This window comes from Neopsephotus bourkii, unplaced genomic scaffold (assembly GCF_033783945.1).
Source record: "Neopsephotus bourkii isolate Nb327-2 ecotype Australia unplaced genomic scaffold, CSIRO-AGI_Nbou_v1 NB_867, whole genome shotgun sequence".
NCBI lineage: Eukaryota > Metazoa > Chordata > Aves > Psittaciformes > Psittacidae > Neopsephotus > Neopsephotus bourkii.
The window spans coordinates 581,292-599,560 of NW_026901363.1; the positions used below are offsets into that span (position 1 = coordinate 581,292).

Below are 18,269 nucleotides of genomic sequence, written 5' to 3' on the forward strand. Positions count from 1 at the left end.
CCCTCTATGCACCAGCACTGCTTTGGAGACGTGCTCCCCATGTCATCGCTGGGCCTCTGCCCTGCTTGTGAGGGGATGAAGCCTGCCTCAGACCCAGCCTCCTGCGGTGATTTTGGCGACCACATGAGCTGTTGCTAGGGATGCAGGCTTCCATGAGCATCCCGGCCTGTCAGTGCTTGGGCACACACCGCGGCCGGCACGACCCAGCAGGGGCTGTTCGCAACAGAGACACGATGGGGAGAAGACACCCCACGGTGGCAGCCGGGCGATGCTCGGAGCGGCTGCTGGCGGTGCGAGGACCCCGAGCCCCATCCCCTCCGCTCCATCCCCACCAAGGGCCGCGGGGCACCCACCCGGGCGGGACGCGGCTCCATGCGGCGGCGCTGCCGGCGGGGCCGGCTCTGCTCCTGGTCCTGGTCCTGCCCCTCCGCTGGCTCCGCCCGCCCGCCGGCCTTCCCCCGCTGTCACACGGGCGGAGCGTGCGGGGAGCCCGCGGCGCTGCTGCAGCCGGGGCCGTGGCCGTGGCCGGGGCCGAGCCGCTCTGCTGGAGCCAGCGGAACCGGCTGCAGCTGCTGGCGGCGGTGGCGGAGCGGCAGCGGCGGCGGAGCGGCGGAGGGATGACGCTCAAGTCGGGGCGCAGCGCCAGCGCCGGCAGCATGCGGACCGCGCTGTCCGACCTCTACCTGGAGCACCTCCTGCAGAACCGGGCCAAGCCCGAGGTGAGCGGCGGCCGGAGGCAGCCCCGATCCGCCCCAGCAGCGGCGCCTCCGGGAGAGCGCGACCCCGACTCCCCCATCCCTGCCGAGGCCGGTCAGAGAGCCCCAGGGTGGCCCTTCCCGTGTCCCCCTTTTCCCCTGCTGGCCCTTAGCTCAGCACCCTGCGCCCCGGGGCCCTCTCCATCCCGTCCTTCCCGCACACACAAGGGGAGCAGGGCCCCTAAGGCAGAGACCCGATGGGAGGCAGGAAATGGACACCCATGTATGTGCCTTGCATGCCGCACTGCTGGTCCCCAGCACCCCAGGAGCAGGGCTCTTTGCTGGGGGTACCTTGGGGGAACGGTCAGCCAGCATGGCCGGGCAGCGAAGAAGGAGCTGAAGGGAGCAGGGGAGGAAGGCTTCAGCATCCTGCCACGGAGGAGCTTGTGCTTGTTTTGCTGCAAAGTTATAGCTGGTCTGATCTGGAACTGCCTGTCACATGAGCTGATTCAGCTTGAGCAACATCCAGGTCTGCAGCATGGGCTGGAGGGGTGCTGGTGATCATGGGCTTAAGCCCCAGAGAAGGAGGATGCAGCCAGCCCCTCGCACACTGACTCTGGCACAAGGAATGGGCTGTCACCCCACTTCCAGGGAAGAAGCCATGGGTTCTGCTTGGAGGGCTCCTTCCCCAGGTGTCATCTGGGGTAGCTTGGGTACCACCAGGAGAAGGTCAGCAGTTCCCAGTGCTAAAGAGCCGCTGCTTTTGTCCCAGCAGAGATTGTCAGCTCTGAACAGGAGTCCCTGATGGAGCCATGGCATAATGTGCCTGGGCTGAGGGTTCGTTGTGGGGAGCCTCAGAGAGCAGGGAGGAAATTGTCCTGAAGTGCTGTCCTTGGCCCATCCTGTTGGACACTAATGCATCCAAAAGAGGCTTGTCTGATATATCCCACGCCAGTGGTTCGTGCACTTTTTATGGCTCAACCTTGGCAGACTGCTTACAAAGAGAAAAAAGAGAGATAAAAAGCTTTTAAAGCCAAGTGGCTGGATCAGGCAGCTGCTGAGAGGAGCTCTCCCATCCCTCTGCCTGCACGATCCAAGCCGAGGGCCTGCCTGGCTGCAGGCAGAGCAGGGATAAATCACCAATGGCAGGCAGGAGGGCATGGAAAATGTAGGAGCTGGCCTACAGCTCCCTGCTGCTACAGTATGTTTATTCCAATAGGGATAAAGGGAGAGATGGTGAACTCGGATCTGCCTTGGGTCTTTTAAGAGGAGCTCTGCAGAGCTGGCACCCAGGCGCGGTTACATGTCCTGAGCTTGCCAGCCACTCGTGCTTGTCATGGGCATACAGAGATGGTGCTGACCCATGGATGCTGTGGGCCCCTCTGTGGGAAAGGGGGGGATATCACCCAGCAGCAGCTCTGGGGAGGGGAACTGGGTCTGGCTGGAGTCAAACAGAGTTTCTCTTCCCATTTCTTGTGTTCCTCCCTTGACACACAAGCCCTCGGTGCGTGGAAGCCGTGTTATTGCTAGAAAACAAGCCAAAGTGGAGGGAGCCACTTGCCCTCTTCCCGTGAGCCCATATCTTTTCCTTATCTCCCCACTGGCAAACACAGATGTACCAAAAAGGTGTGTGGGCTTTATTCCCAGCTATGCTCCTGGCTGTCAGGGTGCATGGTTCCTTATTGCCTGTGACTCAATTGATCAGCTGTAAAATGGGAAGCAAATGTGACCTTTGGGAGCCTGGTAAAGAAAAAGAGGATGCTTCTGGGGAGACCCGAGCCTGTGGGTGCAGAGGGGACACTGCGTATCCCTGTGGGCAGTGGTTCCTGACATCTACCTGCACCAGCTCCAAAGCAAACTGAGGCCACGTTCCTGAGGGATCAAATCCTGAAGTGACCGTGGGCAAAACTAGGGGTTGAAAACTGAGCAAAACTTCTGTCCTTGACCAAAATGAAGTGTGGGGGGCTGGCTCCAGGCTTTGCATCCCACATGCGTTCTCATTTCATGTTGTTCCATTCATGTTCCAGTCTATGACGGCTTCTGGAGAGAAGTGGTTTTGCAGGGCTGCTTGTGGAAGGTGGGGATGGAGCGGCCAGGCAGCTCCTTGGGTTTCTGCTGTCAGCGCTGTGGCTTTACTGGCTCTCCTTTGGAGGTGACTGGTTTCATAAGCACATCTGGAGGCTGCATCAGCCTTTCCTGGTGGGAAAATGGAGCCTCAGCAAAACTGACTGTGCTCCCATGAAAACCTGGCCCTTCTCCATTGCAGAACTCCATGATACGGAGTCAGTTTGAGGGCGTGCAGAGCTAGTGGCATCTTCTAACCCCCACAACCACTTGTATCCCTCTCTGTTCCCCTTCCCTCTGCAACGTACTGGTGTTGCTGGGCCTTTTCCCGGTGTTAGCAATGTTTGATTCAAATGTCTTTCTGGTTTGTTGCTGGAAGGGATCTCGGGTGAGGTTGCTCCTTGTGCTGGCAGACCTGAGAAGGCAGTAGCCCCCAGCAGGGTTGGATTACTTCTAAATGCCCTGTTGCTTCTCAGCCTGCTGGAGCAGCCCCAAACCAGCTCCCAGAGTCAAGGCTGGGGGTTTGTTTTGCTAGTTTGCTCTTTTTACACATTGCTGTATTGCTCAAACCCTGCTGAGACTGTGATGCACGCATCTGGTGGATGGTGGGGGGCTGAGGTTGGAGCACTAGAGGGTGGGAGGAGACATTGCTGGGCCAGGCACCAGCCTCCCTGCACGCACCCATGGTAATGATAATGTGAGGGATAATGATCCTGGAGGGAGCTGGGATTCTGTGGCACAGCGTGTCTCCCTGCCAGCCGAGAGGGTAGGCTCAGGGGATCCCAGCTCCAGGATTCCCTCCTGTATCCAAGCTGCTGTACTTTGGGGGCCGGCTTGGTGAAGCCAGCAGCGTCTGACCACATCCCCACAGAGCGCCCTGCTCTTCCACAACCACCCAGTGTTGAAACCTCTTGGTTCGAGCAGCAAGGAGAGCCCAGGACCCAAAGATGCCCTTTGCACCTTTGCGGTGCTGCTTTCCCCAAGTGCTGCTCCAGCCTCCTGCAAACAAGCTGCTGGTTAATGTTTGATGTGCCCGTGGCGCGCAGCCCGGCTGAGCCAGCACAACAGCCGGAGCAACCCTGGCACATGAGTGACCCCGCTGGGGACAGGACAGCAAGGTCCTCGCCAAGGATTGCTCCACACCGATTGAATTCCCTCCTGAGGAATTCGCTGCCCTGCCCTCTGCCTTGAGATGTGAAATCCGGGCTCTTGAGGCAAAGGCAGGCAGGGAGCTGGGGCTCACCTCTTTGGAGCTGGTTGCGTTGCCTCCATTGCAGGTGAGGATGTGTGCCCTCAGCAGCCAGCTGCAAGGCACCCCTATGGCTGAGCAGCAACCCTGGGTGCTGTCACACAGCTCAGCCCCACAGCCTCCTCGCCCCATGTGTGCCCCCAGGCTGGCCCCAGCGGTGACCAGCTCAGAGCAGCAGTGGCTGGTGGCCGCAGAGCGGGCTCTTAGCAGCGCTCGCAGATGTTTCCTGCAGAGCAGAACGTAAGTAGCTGGGTATGGCCGGCTGCCAGCAGGAGCTGAAAGGCTCTTGAGGTCACAGGCGATGCAGGGCCAAGCCAGACAAGAGCGTGGTGGCTGCTGGAAGAGTGCAGGGTGGGTGATAGGCACGGCTGGCTCACATGAGAGCCACACGCGTGTCCTGTGGCTGCTGGATGCAGGACACCGGGGCTGGAATCTCCTGGTCCTCCTTGCGCACCAGGCATTTTCCCATCCCCGTCCACTGGCTGCCCACTGTGGTCAGGAAAAGCCCATGCCATCCCAGCATGGCTCTGACTGGTGGCACGGCAGCCGGTCCCTGGTGACAAGGGAGTCACCAGGGTGGCAACAGTGCTGCGTCAGCATCAAGGGCTGGGTGCTTTCTCCAGCTCTCAGCAAGAAGCAAAGGTGAGGGCTGGGAGGCTCAGCTGGCAGCGATGGTGGGGACAGTGACTCCCAACCCTTGGAGCAGGCTGTGCTTGGGACCTGGGTCACTGGGCTCTGCTGAGCCTGGAGGTTTGAAGCCAGGGGTTGCATGGGGAAACACTTTGCCAGGGCCTGACCAAGATAAGGGTGATCTGTGCTGACTCAAACCCCCTCACGGGCACTTTGGCCCCGGGCAAGGCTGGTGAAGTTCCTCATCCTCCTCTTCCTTCTCCCAGTAGCTGGCTCAGCAGAGAGCTGGCTCTGGGCACTGCACTGCTGGATCTGTCCCCCTGCCCTGCGCATGGTATGGTAGCAGTGTGCCCTGCTGGGGTTGGCAAGACAGGCTTGGGGGGGCATCTGGGCTGGGATTCAGCCTCCTCCTCCTCCTCTATGTTTAAGCCATTGGCAGCTGGAGCCCACGTGGTCGCTTTTTTTCCTCTGAGGAGGAGATTGGTTGGCTCTTTTATAAGTGGTTGGCTTAAAAATAAATCCCGCATCTTCCCTGTTGCTGCAGTGTGGGCACAAGACTCCCTCCATCCTTTCTGTCCCAGCCCAGCCCCACCAGTGCTTAAGGTCAAGACTACAGCAGTGCCCATGGTCCATCCCTCTCTACCAGTGCCTCTGTCCTGGCTAGTCCTGGCTCTGCTGCCTCTGCCTTTCCACCATGACACAGGGCTGGTCTCAGCTTGACAGCGCTCTGGCACATCCCTACCCAAGCCGATTCTGTTGTGGTTCAGAGCCATGCCTGCACCCCACCAACCAATGCTTTTCACCCCAGTTGCACCCACGTGAACCTCCCTCCCCACGGCCTGGCTGCACCTCACCCCTTGGCAGCAGTGGGGCTGCAGCCTCTGGCTCTGGGCTGGGTGAGAGCAAGCCGGGGCAGAGGGTCAAGGCACCACTTCCCAGCCGCTGGCTTGGAGCCCAGGGTGCTGGCACTCCACTGGATGCATCGAGGAGAAGTGTTGGCTGTGCCTGCATGGGCACTGTGTGCAGCGGTGCTGGTGCAGGACTGCAGCCAGCGAGGGCCTTGCTGGTGTCCCCGCAGGTTTGCTGGCTGTGCTTCCCCAGGTGGGCGCTGCTGGGAGCACGCTGCAACCTGGACAAGAGCAGAGGGTTCCCCATGGCTGAAAGCCCCTGCTTGGTTTGCTGGTGCTGGTCTGTTGCTAGGAGCTGGGGAGGGAGACAGGGAGTTTGTGGATTGCTTGGGAACACATTACCTTGAGTGCCTGGATGCACGTGTGGCTCCGCACTGTGTCGGTTCTCCATTGATGTAGATGAGGAGAGGCTGAACTTGCGAGCTGAGCAAGAGCAGAGCTTGGCCCTGGTCTCAGGGGTGTCACAAACTGCTCCATTCACTTGGTGAAGCTGTCCTGGGCTTTATGCTCTGCAGCAAGCCAGCTGTGGGCCAAGTGCTGCTGCAAGACACAGGTAGTGTTTGGGACTTACTGATGCAGAAGATGATCAGCTGTGGACTCTTGGCTTCTGGTGCCTGTAGCGTGTCCAAAGTTTTCTTACCTCCTGTGTTTCCCAGGCTGGAAAACTGCAGATCAAGCCCACATCCGTATCTTCGAGGCTGAAGCTCTTTCACAGAATCATAGAATAGTTAGGATTGGAAAGGACCTTAAGATCATACAGTTCCAATCCCCCTGCTATGGGCAGGGACACCTCACACTAAACCAGGGCACCCAAGGCTCTGCCCAACCTGGTCTTGAACACCACCAGGGATGGAGCATTCACAGCTTCCCTGGGCAACCCATCCCAGTGCCTCACCACCCTCACAGTAAGGAACTTCCTCCTTATATCCAGCCTGAACTCTTTTTCTTCTGTTGCTCTTCCAGTCCTGCCCTCCAGCCCACGGGTCTCTGCTCCCCTGTGTCCCACTTGCACCCCATGCACCCTAACATGGTGGAGTAGCTCAGCCCCCCAGCAGGGCGCCAGCACCCCCAGGCCCCTAAACCCCAGTGTTTGTTTTGCCCCGACAGGCCATCACCCAGTCCCCGAACGCCATCACTGAGGACATTTATACCAACGGCTCAGTGACCGGGGGCAGCCCTTCCCACAGCAACGGCCGCGAGATGCGCAAGATACGCCTCGTCCAGTTCGAAAAGGTCATGGAAGAGCCCATGGTGAGAGCTGGCAAGATCCCAATCCCAAGGCCTGGTGGCACCCGGGAGGGGCAGGTAGAGCCGTGCCAACAGGCTGGCCTCAGGGGAAGCAGGAGGTCACTGGAGCCCTTAGCCATGGGATGAAGGTGCTGGATCCTGCAAGCCCAACGTGGGAGCACGTCCCATCAAAGGGTGGTGATGCTTGTGCCGAGAGGAGCTGCAGGGGCTTCCCTAAGCCAGTGCGCAGCCCAGCATGGACATGGGCATGGAGAGGACTTTGCTGAGAGCGCAGGAGCTGTTGCCCTGCAGCAAGCAGTCATGGGTTTTCCTGTCTTCCAGGGAATCACGCTGAAGCTCAACGACAAGCAGAGCTGCATGGTGGCCAGGATCTTCCACGGGGGCATGATTCACAGACAAGGTAACGAGGCCCTCATAGAGGCAGTGTGTGGCATGAGCATCTGCAGAGATAGGGTGGCCCCCCAGCACTGCTGGCTTTCCCCTGCGATGAGGACATCTGTGTCCGTTCCTCCAGCAAGGATATGCCAGGAGCTCGGGACTCGCTGGTCTGTCTGCGTGGTTGGCATGTTAATGCACTGGAGGCTTTAGGGAGAAATAAAGGATAGGGGGAAGGGCTCTCCCAAAAAGGAACCAGAGACCGTCTGTCTCCATCTCGTGATGGGGTCGCTGTAACAAGAGATGGGTCATAGCCCAGGGAGTGCATGGGAAGCTCTTCCCACTCCTAAAGTGCGCAGGTGGGACGGGCTTGCTGTGGATTGGCTTTGCAGACCACATGAAGGTGCCAAAAGACATAAATAGGTGCTACTTTCTGGGTTTGGGTCTTGCCAAGGGGACATGGGAAATGAGATGTTCTGTGCTTTAGAAGAAGAGGTCCCTTTTCCAGCCTTGGATCCAAGTGGGGAGTCTGAGCTTACCCCTGCCAAAATAACATAGGAGTCATTCCAGTAACACTGTTGGAGCTTGATTTTATAGCAGTGTATCTGAGGCTGTAATCTGGCTGGGTATACAAACCGAAACCACACACAGTCAAGACAGCTCCTTAACAGGAGGCTGTCACTTGGCTGCAGGTGAGGTACATGGGGCTGAAACAGGTACTCTGATCAGTCTAAAGCACTGAAAGACACACAGTGGAAAGCAACCTGGTGACCTTCAGGCTAGGTGAAGACCGTGTGTTGGGTGGAGGGGCTTTAATCCCATGTGCTTAGGTGACATGTGTGGCTCAATGGGCTCCAGGCAAACACCCCAGTGTCCTGGCCACAGCTTGCCCAGGGGGTCGGAAGGCTGGTTGGGTTTGATGAGTGGCTGCTGTCCAGTCCTGCACTTTGATGTTTCTCCTGTTGCTGGCAGGCTCCCTTCACGTGGGGGATGAAATCATAGAAATCAATGGGCAGAGTGTGAGCAACCACTCGGTAGACCAGCTGCAGAAGATGCTGGTAGGTATCTGTGTCTGGCATGGTTGTTCCCTAGGAAAGACCCCCTTTGGCCTGCAGGTGTGCATGCTGGGGTCACCATTCACCCCCTCCTAGATACGAGAGCCAGCACACAGCTGCCTGCCGCAGTGTGGTGTGGCTGTACCAGGGATGCTGTGATACAGCCGAGCATCAGGTCTCTATACAGCCATCGTGGTCTGTGCTTGCTGCTTGTTTCTGGCCCTGGGAGCAGCAGTGAAGGCTGTTGGCTGGGGCCCTCACATGCTAATGTGTGTGGGGCTTGGAAACCACCTCTCCTTGCCAAGGCTGCTGTGCAACTCCAGACCAGGGGCTGGCTGCTCTTGCAGACCTGAGGCTCTCCTATGGGACTCCTTGGTGCTGTTTTCTTGCTGTTGAGGTCATGGTGACCCTGATAGGTCCTTGCTGGAGACAGCTTTGTGCCATGCTCCTCTCCTGCGTGGTAGGACATCCCTGCTCCAAGGAGGAGCTTGTCTTTGCCTCATGAGGATGGTTGGCCCAGGAGGCCCCTCCAAGCCAAGTGTGGTTATACCCACAGGACCGTGTAGGTCGTTGTGTGGAGCCACAGTGCATCTGGCTTGTGGCAGGCAAGGGAGTGCTGTGCCTCTTAATGTCACCCGGAGGGAAGGAGGCTGCTGCCTCCAGGCACCACCTCCTCCAACTCTTCTTTCTCCCCTTCCTTCTTCACTAGAAAGAAACCAAGGGCATGGTCTCAATAAAAGTCATTCCCAACCAGCAAAGCCGCCTGCCTGCTCTCCAGGTAAGTGCAGCATCCAGACCCACTGTGCTGGGATACGGCTGTGGGGCTGGGGAGGGACCAAAGCAAAGCACAGGGGACCAGTGCTGGAGAGAGAGCTGTGCTGAGCCATGGGGATGGCTGCCAGTGAGGATGAAGGGACCTATCCTGTGCTTAGATTGCTGCAAACGAGCAGATTTGGGCCCTATTTGCCCAATGTGTCTGTAGGAATGCTTGCTCCCGAGCCGCAGCGGTACATGCGTGCAGTGTTCGGGGATGATAAAGCAGTGGCTTGGGCACACCAGGAAGCATCAGGGAGTTTCCTGCCACCTTCAGAGCCGCAGCCGTTAGAGCCACATCCCCCTGGCAGGGCCACAGCAGCTCCTCCCGGGCTCTGGCTGCTCCGCACCGTCCCTGATGCTCAGAGCATCAGTGCAGGGAGGGTGGCGCAGGTCCGGATGCCACCAGCACGCTTGCGAGCAGCGAGTGGGAGGACGGAAGCGCTGGGGGAGAGGAAGGCAGCTCCTTGTGCTGCCTCTGCTGGGGTGGGGGCGATGTGCTGAGACACGGTGACACTGCCTGGCTCTGCCTTTGGAGTCCTGCTGCGGCTCAGGATGCTCAGGATAGGGGAGGGTGGCTCCTATGCCAAGGCTTAGGTGTGTGGTGGCTGGGATGCAGGATGCTGTCCTGTCTCTGGGTGCAGGAGCCAATCCCAATGCAGGCACCGCATCATGGACAGGCAGGAGGGGGAGAGGAGCTCAGAGGCAGAAGGATGAGCTGGGGGAGCCCATGGCACCCTCTTCCCTTACACAGAGCAGTGACATGTGAACACGGTGACAAGTGAAAGCTGCCTCTGTGCCTTGCTCAGCACACGCTGTCCCCATTGCAGCTCACCCAGCCTTGCATGTGTTTGTTTATCAAACAGCCCCATGCCTGTCCTGCCGTCCGTCTGCCCTCCCTGGCCTGGCCCAGCCAGCTCAGTGCCAGGGGAAAAGCTACCTCTGAGGAGCAGAACACAGCTGCTGACTCACCCAACACTGGCCATGGGCTAAGGGAAGGACACAGGGGACAAACTCCTCCAGTTGTCCTTCCCCTTGCTGTGCCCAGGGCCGTGGTGCTGTCGGCGCATGGGCTGCCCGCATCTCTGCTTGTTGCAGTCCATTGCTGAGAGTGTTCTCCTTCACTGGATCCCTGTGATGGCCTTCATTGGAGGGCCTGGCAGGCAGGACAGTGCAGGTCCCAGCATCACAAACCCCGCTCACCTGGCTTGCCCTGCAGCCTGGTAACCAGCCACTTTGAGGCCCCTGAGTGTCTCTTGACATTGGTCCTAATGCACTGACCACTGTGGGCTCTCGAGGTCACCTCCAACCTGTTCCCAGGCACAAACAGCAGCCTTCTGGCTTTACAGACCAGGGCTTCCTATGCTGGTACCTGCTTGGTACCTGGGCTTCTAGCCCCAGGGAGGGGACAGGCAGCAGGCAGGCAAATAGCTGGCATTTGGAGCTGGCCCTTTGCAGTCTGTGGGTGATGCCTGGAGCTGTCTGATGCTGATTCCTAATAGGTATAAGGCAGGGTCTTTCCAAAAGTGACCTGTGTCTGCGTTGGGGTACTGGGGCTTGTGGGAGCAGAGGGCTCCAGGCAGTGCTTGCTGTGCATCCCTCGTGTGTATGTGTTGGTGGCCGGCTTCCTGGTACCAGAGAGTGATTTCAAAGCAAGCATCAGTCCTTATCCTGAAAGGAGATTCCACTCTTACTGTCTCCCGTTGTGAGCTCTCATGTCACAGCTTGACCCCTATGCTCTGCTTTTCTGGCACTGAAAGGGAGCCATTATTCACGTCCTGCTGGCCCTGTGCCTCCAGCAGCACTGCTGAAGGAGGACCCACTGTGGGACATGGTTTTGTGTGGAACAAGGACAGCATGGTTTACCCTACCCAGTGAGGATGACTTTCCCGGCCCTGCCTGTCCCACCTGAGCACAGCACATAGGCATCACCCCACAGGAATCCCTTTGCCCCTTTGCTACGTGCTGTGTTTCTAGGATAAATAACTTGATAGGGTGCTCGGGTCAGGGACACATTGCAGCTGCAGCAGTGTTTCAGGTGAGGAACCATTCACCCAGGCACTGAGAGCAAACAGCAGTGCCGAAGACACCGGGTGCACAGGCGTGCTCTGCCCTCCTCCCAGGGATAGGTGACTGTCATCCACCCTGTTGCTCCCTGACAGTCTGTTCTTCCTGAGCAGCCTTCCTGGAAAACAAGCTCCATGTGCAGAAGGCTATAATGCCATTCCTTCCTGACTGTGCAAAGATACGAGGGGCTGTGAGAGCCCAAGGAGGGCTTGAGGCCATGGGATGCAGCAGCATCATCTGCCCTGGTGGCAGCAGGCACTGTAGACTCCCTCCCAAAGAGGGAGGGACAGGGAAGGACCAGTTTCCCATGCTTTCCTGGTGCTCGAGGCTTGCCCAGCCCCAGGATGGTGGCACAGTGGCCTGGGAGCAGCAGCAGCAGCTCATTTGCCATTGCAGCTGTGAGGAACGTAATGTGAGAGTGGCTGATGCTGAAGAGGCCAGGACAGCCCTAGGCAGGGATGGACAGGACATCGCAGCCTGGGCTCCCCAGAGCCCTGTGCCATGCAGTGGGGTGCACAGAGGTGGGGAGAGGCCAGGGCACAGCAGCTGGGGATTGAGATGTGGCTGTGCCCAGGACATGGGATTGCAGGGGGTGATGTTTTAATGGCTTCTCTCTGCTCACCCCATTACAGCCCCTGTATTGGTCTCCCCTCTGGCTGGTTCAGCTCACTAGCACTGTGCAGCAGTGTAAGGGGGGGCTACATGTCAGGGTCCAAGCTCAAGCTGTGGAGCATGCTAGAAGTTGCAGTTGTTCCAATGGATCCCAGTAGGGCCAAGATGCCATCCTCCTTCCTTCTTCCCTCCTCCCTCTTCCCAGCATGTCGCACTGCAGCTCCATGCTCATGAGCTTCCCCCACGGCTTCGTGCATCTCCTTTCTCCCTACCTGGCCTCATGGGGTGTGCAAAGCAGCAGGGGCTGGGGTCTCTCCACTGCCCTGTGGGGCTGGGATCAGCCACCCCGCATGCCCGTGCTGACGCCAGCCTGCTCTCCCTTTGGCAGATGTTCATGAGGGCGCAGTTTGACTATGACCCCAAGAAAGACAACCTGATCCCCTGCAAGGAAGCGGGGCTGAAGTTTCAGACCGGTGACGTGATTCAAATCATAAACAAGGACGACAGCAACTGGTGGCAGGGCCGGGTGGAGGGCTCCTGCACCGAGTCAGCAGGACTCATCCCTTCTCCAGAGCTGCAGGAGTGGTAGGTGCCTGGGGTCGGTCTGGATCTGGGAACGGAGGTGGGAACAGTGACCATGCGCTATGAGGAGCGTGGCTGCGTTGGGTAACACCAGTGTCAGTGCTGGGAAGAGGAGGCAGGTGTCTCCTGTCTGCCACAGGGTGAGCCTTTACCTGTGCCAGCAGCCACCAGTGCATGCCTAAGGGACAACCCCACTGCTCCCCCTGGGCCTGGGGTGATGGCCGGGCTATGGTGGTGTTCTCCTCTCTTGGCAGGCGTGTGGCAAGCATCACCCAGGCCGGTCAGAGCGAATCCCCGAGCTGCAGCCCCTTTGGGAAGAAGAAGAAGTGCAAAGATAAATACCTGGCCAAGCACAGCTCAAGTGAGTGTGAGCAGGGCAGTGGGCTCCATCCCCTGCCTCTGGGACAGATGTGTCCACGGAGTCAAACCAAACAGCCCAGGCACCGAGCTCCTGTGCTCTGTGCAGTGACAACCACTATGGCTCTTGGCACTAAGCTCCTTGGGAGGCTGGGCTCCTGAGCCTCAAACCCCATGGGCTGCTGACTGCAATTAGGGAGCAGCCTGAACTGCTCCCCACAACGGCTGTGTCCCCAGTGGGGCAGGGACCCTGCGAACACCCTGTGCTAAGCACGCCTCGTGCCAGGCGGGTGCCTGAGGATGTGCTGGCTCCCAGCCTGGCCTGCAGCTCCGACCAGGAACAAACAAGGCCATAAATCAGCAAAATAAATACAGCTCCCCCAGCAACAAGCTCCCTGCTGCCTCCCCATGCAGCTCCCAGCTCCTGCTGTCCTGAGCTGAGTTACTGACTGAGAGCTGCCCTGGCTTCTCCTTTGGTGGCTGCTGGTCCAGCTCCCCATAGCCCTCCACAAGCTGCCCTATTCCCCAAGCAGGGATGAGCTCCCAGCCCAATCCTGATGCTCCCTGCATTTGCCCAAGGACCTGCCTTTGGTCTGACACACACACAGCCCTGCTGCTGCAGCCAAACCAGCTCTGACCACTCGTTTCTCCTCTGCTTCAGTTTTTGACCAGCTGGATGTGGTTTCCTATGAGGAGGTGGTGAGGCTGCCTGCCTTCAAGAGGAAGACTCTGGTGCTCATTGGTAGGTCCTGTGTGCTGTGGGATCCTGCGGGGCTGTACAGGGCTGGGGCAGTGTGGCCCTTAGCTCTGGGGAGCATTTCTAATACCTGGAGCAGGCACCAAGCAGGCTGACCTCCACGTGTAATTGTGCATGGTCTGGCATCTGCACTGCGATGCTGGGCTTGGGTTAACTCGGGGGTTTCCAGCTCCTGAATGTCTTTATGGGTGATTCTTATTGAAAGCAGCTCTGATCTGCCCAGCTGCCTTTGGGCCAAGCACTCAAGCACTGTGGGTGCTGAGCACTGTGGCCATGGGCAGCCCAGCTCAGCAGGCACCAGTCTGTTCTCCAGCTGAATGTGCCCAGGGCAGGGAGTGCCACTTCCAGGGCTGGAATACACCACAGACCAGCTCAGGCAGCAGGTCCTGGGCAAGGCTGTGGGAGCTCTGTGCTGTTCCCCAGGCTTCCCCGAGCCCATCTCCAGCTTCCATCCCTCCTTGTCTGCAGGGGCCAGCGGCGTGGGCCGTAGCCACATCAAGAACGCTCTGCTCAGCAACAACCCAGACAAGTTCATGTACCCACCCCCTTGTAAGTACCCAGGGCAGAGGCACAGGACATGCTCCCTGTCACCTCCTTGAGCCAGGGCCTTCTGACAGCAGATGGGACACAGGGAGATGTTCCTTGCCACCAAGACCCTGATGCTGGAGGCCACCCTGTCTGCTGTCCCAATGGATGCAGGGTTGCTACCACCTGCATTGCAGGCACCTCACTCTTCACATCCTAACAGCTCTCATTGGGCTTGCTGGGTTCCCTAGTGGCCCCAAGCAGGAAAGGGGATTAGTACAGCCAAGTCTTGAGGGCCTCTGTGGGCTAGCCTCATGCTCAACAAGGGAATGCCCAGGTCATCCAGAGCAGAGGCTTCCCGCTCTGCTCTGTTCCCTGCACCCACCATGTCCCCCTCTGTGCAGACACCACACGGCCCCAGAAGAAGAACGAGGTGGATGGGAAGGACTACTACTTTGTGTCCACCGAGGAGATGACCCGGGACATCTCAGCCAACGAGTTCCTGGAGTTTGGAAGCTACCAGGGAAACATGTTTGGCACCAAGTTTGAAACAGTGCACAAGATCCACCAGCAGGACAAAGTCGCTATTTTGGACATTGAGCCTCAGGTAGGGAGCAGGGGATGAGGTGGCCACCGACTGAAGTCCCTATGCACTGTCCCTGCCCTCCCCTTGCCCACCCACCCTTCTCAAAGGAACAAGCCAGGGAGCACTGGGGCAGCATTCCCATTCCCACATAGGGGTGCAGTGAGGATGTTCCATCACAGCACACATGTGGCTATGACAGCAGGGCCAGCACTGGCCTCGCACAAGGTCCCTTTCCCCTCTCCAGCACCAAGTGTGTGAGTGCTGCTTTGCACTGTGTCCAGTACCCAGCTCAGAGCAGGCTGGGGATGCCCTTCCATCCTCCCCATGGGAACCCTCTGGGAACTGCACCCTTCTCTCTCTCCACAGACCCTGAAGATCGTCCGCACGGCCGAGCTCTCCCCGTTCATAGTGTTCATTGCCCCAACAGACAAGGCAGAGCAGGTGAGTGCCAGGGCACTGAGCCCCAGTCCTGCTCAGGCAGAACTGCAGCAGCCAGGGCTTGCTCTCTGCTCCGTATCAGCTGCTTCTGCTGCATTGATCCTTGTGGTCCAGGAGAGCAGAGCTGAGAGACAGGAACTGTGTAGACTCCCTCCCAGACTGACACCCCCAGCAACCCTTATGCTTGCAGTATACTTAGCCCCTAACATGTAGTGGGGTGTCCAGCCCAGCACCCAGGGCCATCTCCAGCTGCAGCACTGCTGCAGAGCAGGAACATTTATCCTGCCGTTGGCTATGCAAATGGGACACACACACATACAGCAGCTCCTTTCATTCTCTGCCTCATTAAGCTGCTCATCTCTCCAAAACTGGGATGAAAGCAGCACTGATGCTGCAGTTAACTCATGCAGCACCACAAGGCTAGCAGCCACACGCTGCCATTGCCCAGGAAGCCCCTGATGCGGGGAGCAGTGCTGCCTGCCCTGCCAAGACACAGGACCAGCTCCCGCAAGGGCTAACCTCTGCAGGGAAATGGGAAGTGATGGGAGAACAGGGAAACCCACAGAGCAGCGCTCTTCCTGGTCTTGTGTCCAGGGACTTTCCCCTCAGGACATGGAGAAATGGACTGAAGATGAGAGAGGGGAGATTCACATTAGGCAGGAGCTCTTCCCTGTGAGGGTGCTGAGGCGCTGGCACAGGGTGCCCAGAGAAGCTGTGGCTGCCCCATCCCTGGCAGTGCTCAAGGCCAGGTTGGACACAGGGGCTTGGAGCAAGCTGCTCTAGTGGAAGGGGTCCCTGCTCATGGCAGGGGTTGGAGCTGGGTGAGCTTTGAGCTCCCTTCCAACACAAGCCATGCTGTGATTCTATGTCCAGAGAGCACCACCTCTCCCAGCTTGATAATTTGGGGTCCATAAAGCTTAAAGTAACAGTTTGCAGGGCAAGTATTTATGCAGCAGAGCAAGCATCCCACAGGCATTTAGCAGCACGGTGAACACAGAGGGCTGCAAAGCCAGTTGCAGAAGGCTGGGGGGGGGCAATGCCAGGCCAGGAAGAGCAGTGGGCAGCCTGCAGCATCCCACCCCACGGCTGCCTCCAGGCAGAGGAGCTGGCTCTGCCGCAGTGGGCAGGGCCAGCCCCGCTGGTGCAGGCACTATATATAGCTGCTGCTGCAGCTCAGGTAGCTGCCTACCAGGAGGGATGCAAGGGAGCCAAAACGTGAGCTGGCAGAGCTCATGTGAGCCAGGTACACTGCTTATTGCCCACCCCATGAGCTGCTGGGCAGCGCAGCAGAGCTCAGCAAGAACTGCACCCCAAGCTCTTTGCCCATCTCCAGGCACAGAAGCAGGGAGCTGCTTGCATTTCAAGCTCTGTTGGTGACATTAAGTGGAAATGGGTCTGGACTTTGAGTGGCACACAGAGACATGCTGCTGGGATGCCCCTGCTAGCTGCGGTGCTGTGCAGAACAGCCACACTGGCTGAAGGAGGCAGGCAGCTTTGCTTTTACTATGACAAAATCTATCCCAACCAAAAGCTGCCTGCTAGCCAGTGCTGCCCAGCTCAAGAGCCAGTGGGGAGACCATCCTGCAGGGATCCTACCTCGAAACCAGCCTCAGGTCTCAAGCTGGCTCTACTGCATAGTGTAGTAATGGGCAGCCTGCTGCTCGGTGAACCTTCTCCTCCTAGGGAGCTGCCACAAAGCATTTCAAAGATCAGTACCAGACCAGTGTATGACAGCTCTGTCATCACTCCAGCAGATAACCTGATGCTCTCAGCATGGCACAGAAGTCCAGCAAAACCCCCAGAGACAATGCACCAGCTCCCATCTTGTCAGACTGCATAGATGCTCTGATGCTTAGCAACCACTTGAGCTGTTCTGGTGGTAGTTGGAGGGCGTTTGGCTGCTGGGGCGGGCTGTGAAATTCCCCTCCTCCTGATCCCCTGTCCTGTTCCTTGCAGACAGAGGCCTTGCAGCAGCTCCGGAAGGACTCGGAGAGCATCCGGAGCCGATACGCACACTACTTCGACCTCTCGCTGGTCAACAACGGGGTGGAAGAAAGCCTCCAGCTGCTGCAGGAAGCCTTTGAGCAGGCCTGCAACTCCCCCCAGTGGGTGCCTGTCTCCTGGGTCTACTGAGAGGGCATCCGACCCCAGCCGCTTCCCATCAGCCATCCTGCAGCCATGGGGAGAAACCTCCTCAGCTTCCCCTGATCCACACACAGCCCAGCACAACTCCCTTCCTCTGCTGCTCCACGGACATGGTCTCAATGGGTGACGTACACAACAGGATCTCCGGATCCCCTCTCCCAAGGGAACACAGGACAGGGAATGCCCAGGGGACAGCTGCCTCCCTGGGTACCACAATGCAGTGCTAAGTGGCTACAGCCAAGGCCAGAGCACCCCATTAGCTCAGAGCACAGCTCCCACCTCACTGGGCAGGGGAAAGCTCAGTCCTGCTGGAGCACCCAGGCGATCTCTGCATCAGTCCCAAGGGAAGTGAAAGAGCAGAGGCTTTGCAGGCAGATGTCCCCTACCATGAGAGCACACTGTGCCACAAACACCTCAACAGCCTGGCTGGAGGCTGCAAGGCTTCAAGGAAACCCACAGCTTAGGAAGCTTCACACAGACAAGGGTTCCTCCTCACACATGCGAAAGAGCAGGAAAAGGAGAGCATGGATTTGATGCTGGTGGCATGGAGCATGCCACCCCCAGGCAGGCCTCAGCCCATGTTCTGAGGTTGGAATTGTGTGATTCCCCCTGTGCAACTGTAGCTGTAAAAACTCCATGTATTTCAGCTCTCACTGTGCAGCTTGGATTGTTCCCACCTCAGCAGCAGCCAAGGAAGTCCCATGGACTAAACCCCAGAGGGACAGACAAGTTCAGTGGGTAAACCTAGCCACAAGTAGCAGTTGCATGCAATAGAAACAGCGTCTCTACAGAGATCATCCAGGCATGCTTTTTCTAGGGTGTACTTGCACACTGTATGTGAGCATAAAAGCCATCCCTGCAAAGGGGATACTCCTGCAGGAGTATAGTGAAGCACAAACCCCACCGTGACCATGTCTGGGAAGCATCACCCTGGCTCCTGGGCAAACCATAGCCATCATTAGGTGAACTCTCTCATTTGTGTGTTCAGCAGTCAGCTAAGAGAAAGGGGTTCAGAAGTCTTGTGCAGTTCTTAAAGGATGCCAAAAATACAATTGATGTGCAATAGGGACCTTTGTTCTGATCCACTGCAGGGAAACAACGAGCAGCAATAAACGTGTGCTGAGACATTGCCATGACTGGTGTTGTACCTCTTCCTCTGAGCA

The 18,269-nt window shown here is 58.1% G+C and overlaps 1 protein-coding gene across 1 annotated transcript; it reads left to right on the top strand.

Annotated features, from left to right (window-relative positions):
• The first annotated feature begins 453 nt into the window (after positions 1–453).
• Positions 454–17,583, top strand: MPP1 (MAGUK p55 scaffold protein 1). The gene is made up of 12 exons (XM_061356719.1): positions 454–719; positions 6,654–6,797; positions 7,116–7,194; positions 8,142–8,227; positions 8,934–9,002; positions 12,105–12,301; positions 12,553–12,659; positions 13,317–13,397; positions 13,881–13,961; positions 14,342–14,544; positions 14,890–14,964; positions 16,918–17,583. The coding sequence occupies exons 1-12, from the start codon at positions 618–620 to the stop codon at positions 17,092–17,094; spliced, it is 1,401 nt and encodes a 466-aa protein (XP_061212703.1). The 5' UTR covers positions 454–617; the 3' UTR covers positions 17,095–17,583.
• The last annotated feature ends 686 nt before the right edge of the window (positions 17,584–18,269 follow it).

Bases quoted from the DNA above. Each gene is read 5' to 3' on its own strand.
- MPP1 (XM_061356719.1), top strand. From the start codon at position 618: ATGACGCTCAAGTCGGGGCGCAGCGCCAGCGCCGGCAGCATGCGGACC. The intron at 9,003-12,104 runs GTAAGTGCAGCA...TCCCTTTGGCAG, and splicing joins GCCGCCTGCCTGCTCTCCAG to ATGTTCATGAGGGCGCAGTT. The intron at 12,302-12,552 runs GTAGGTGCCTGG...CTCTCTTGGCAG, and splicing joins TCTCCAGAGCTGCAGGAGTG to GCGTGTGGCAAGCATCACCC.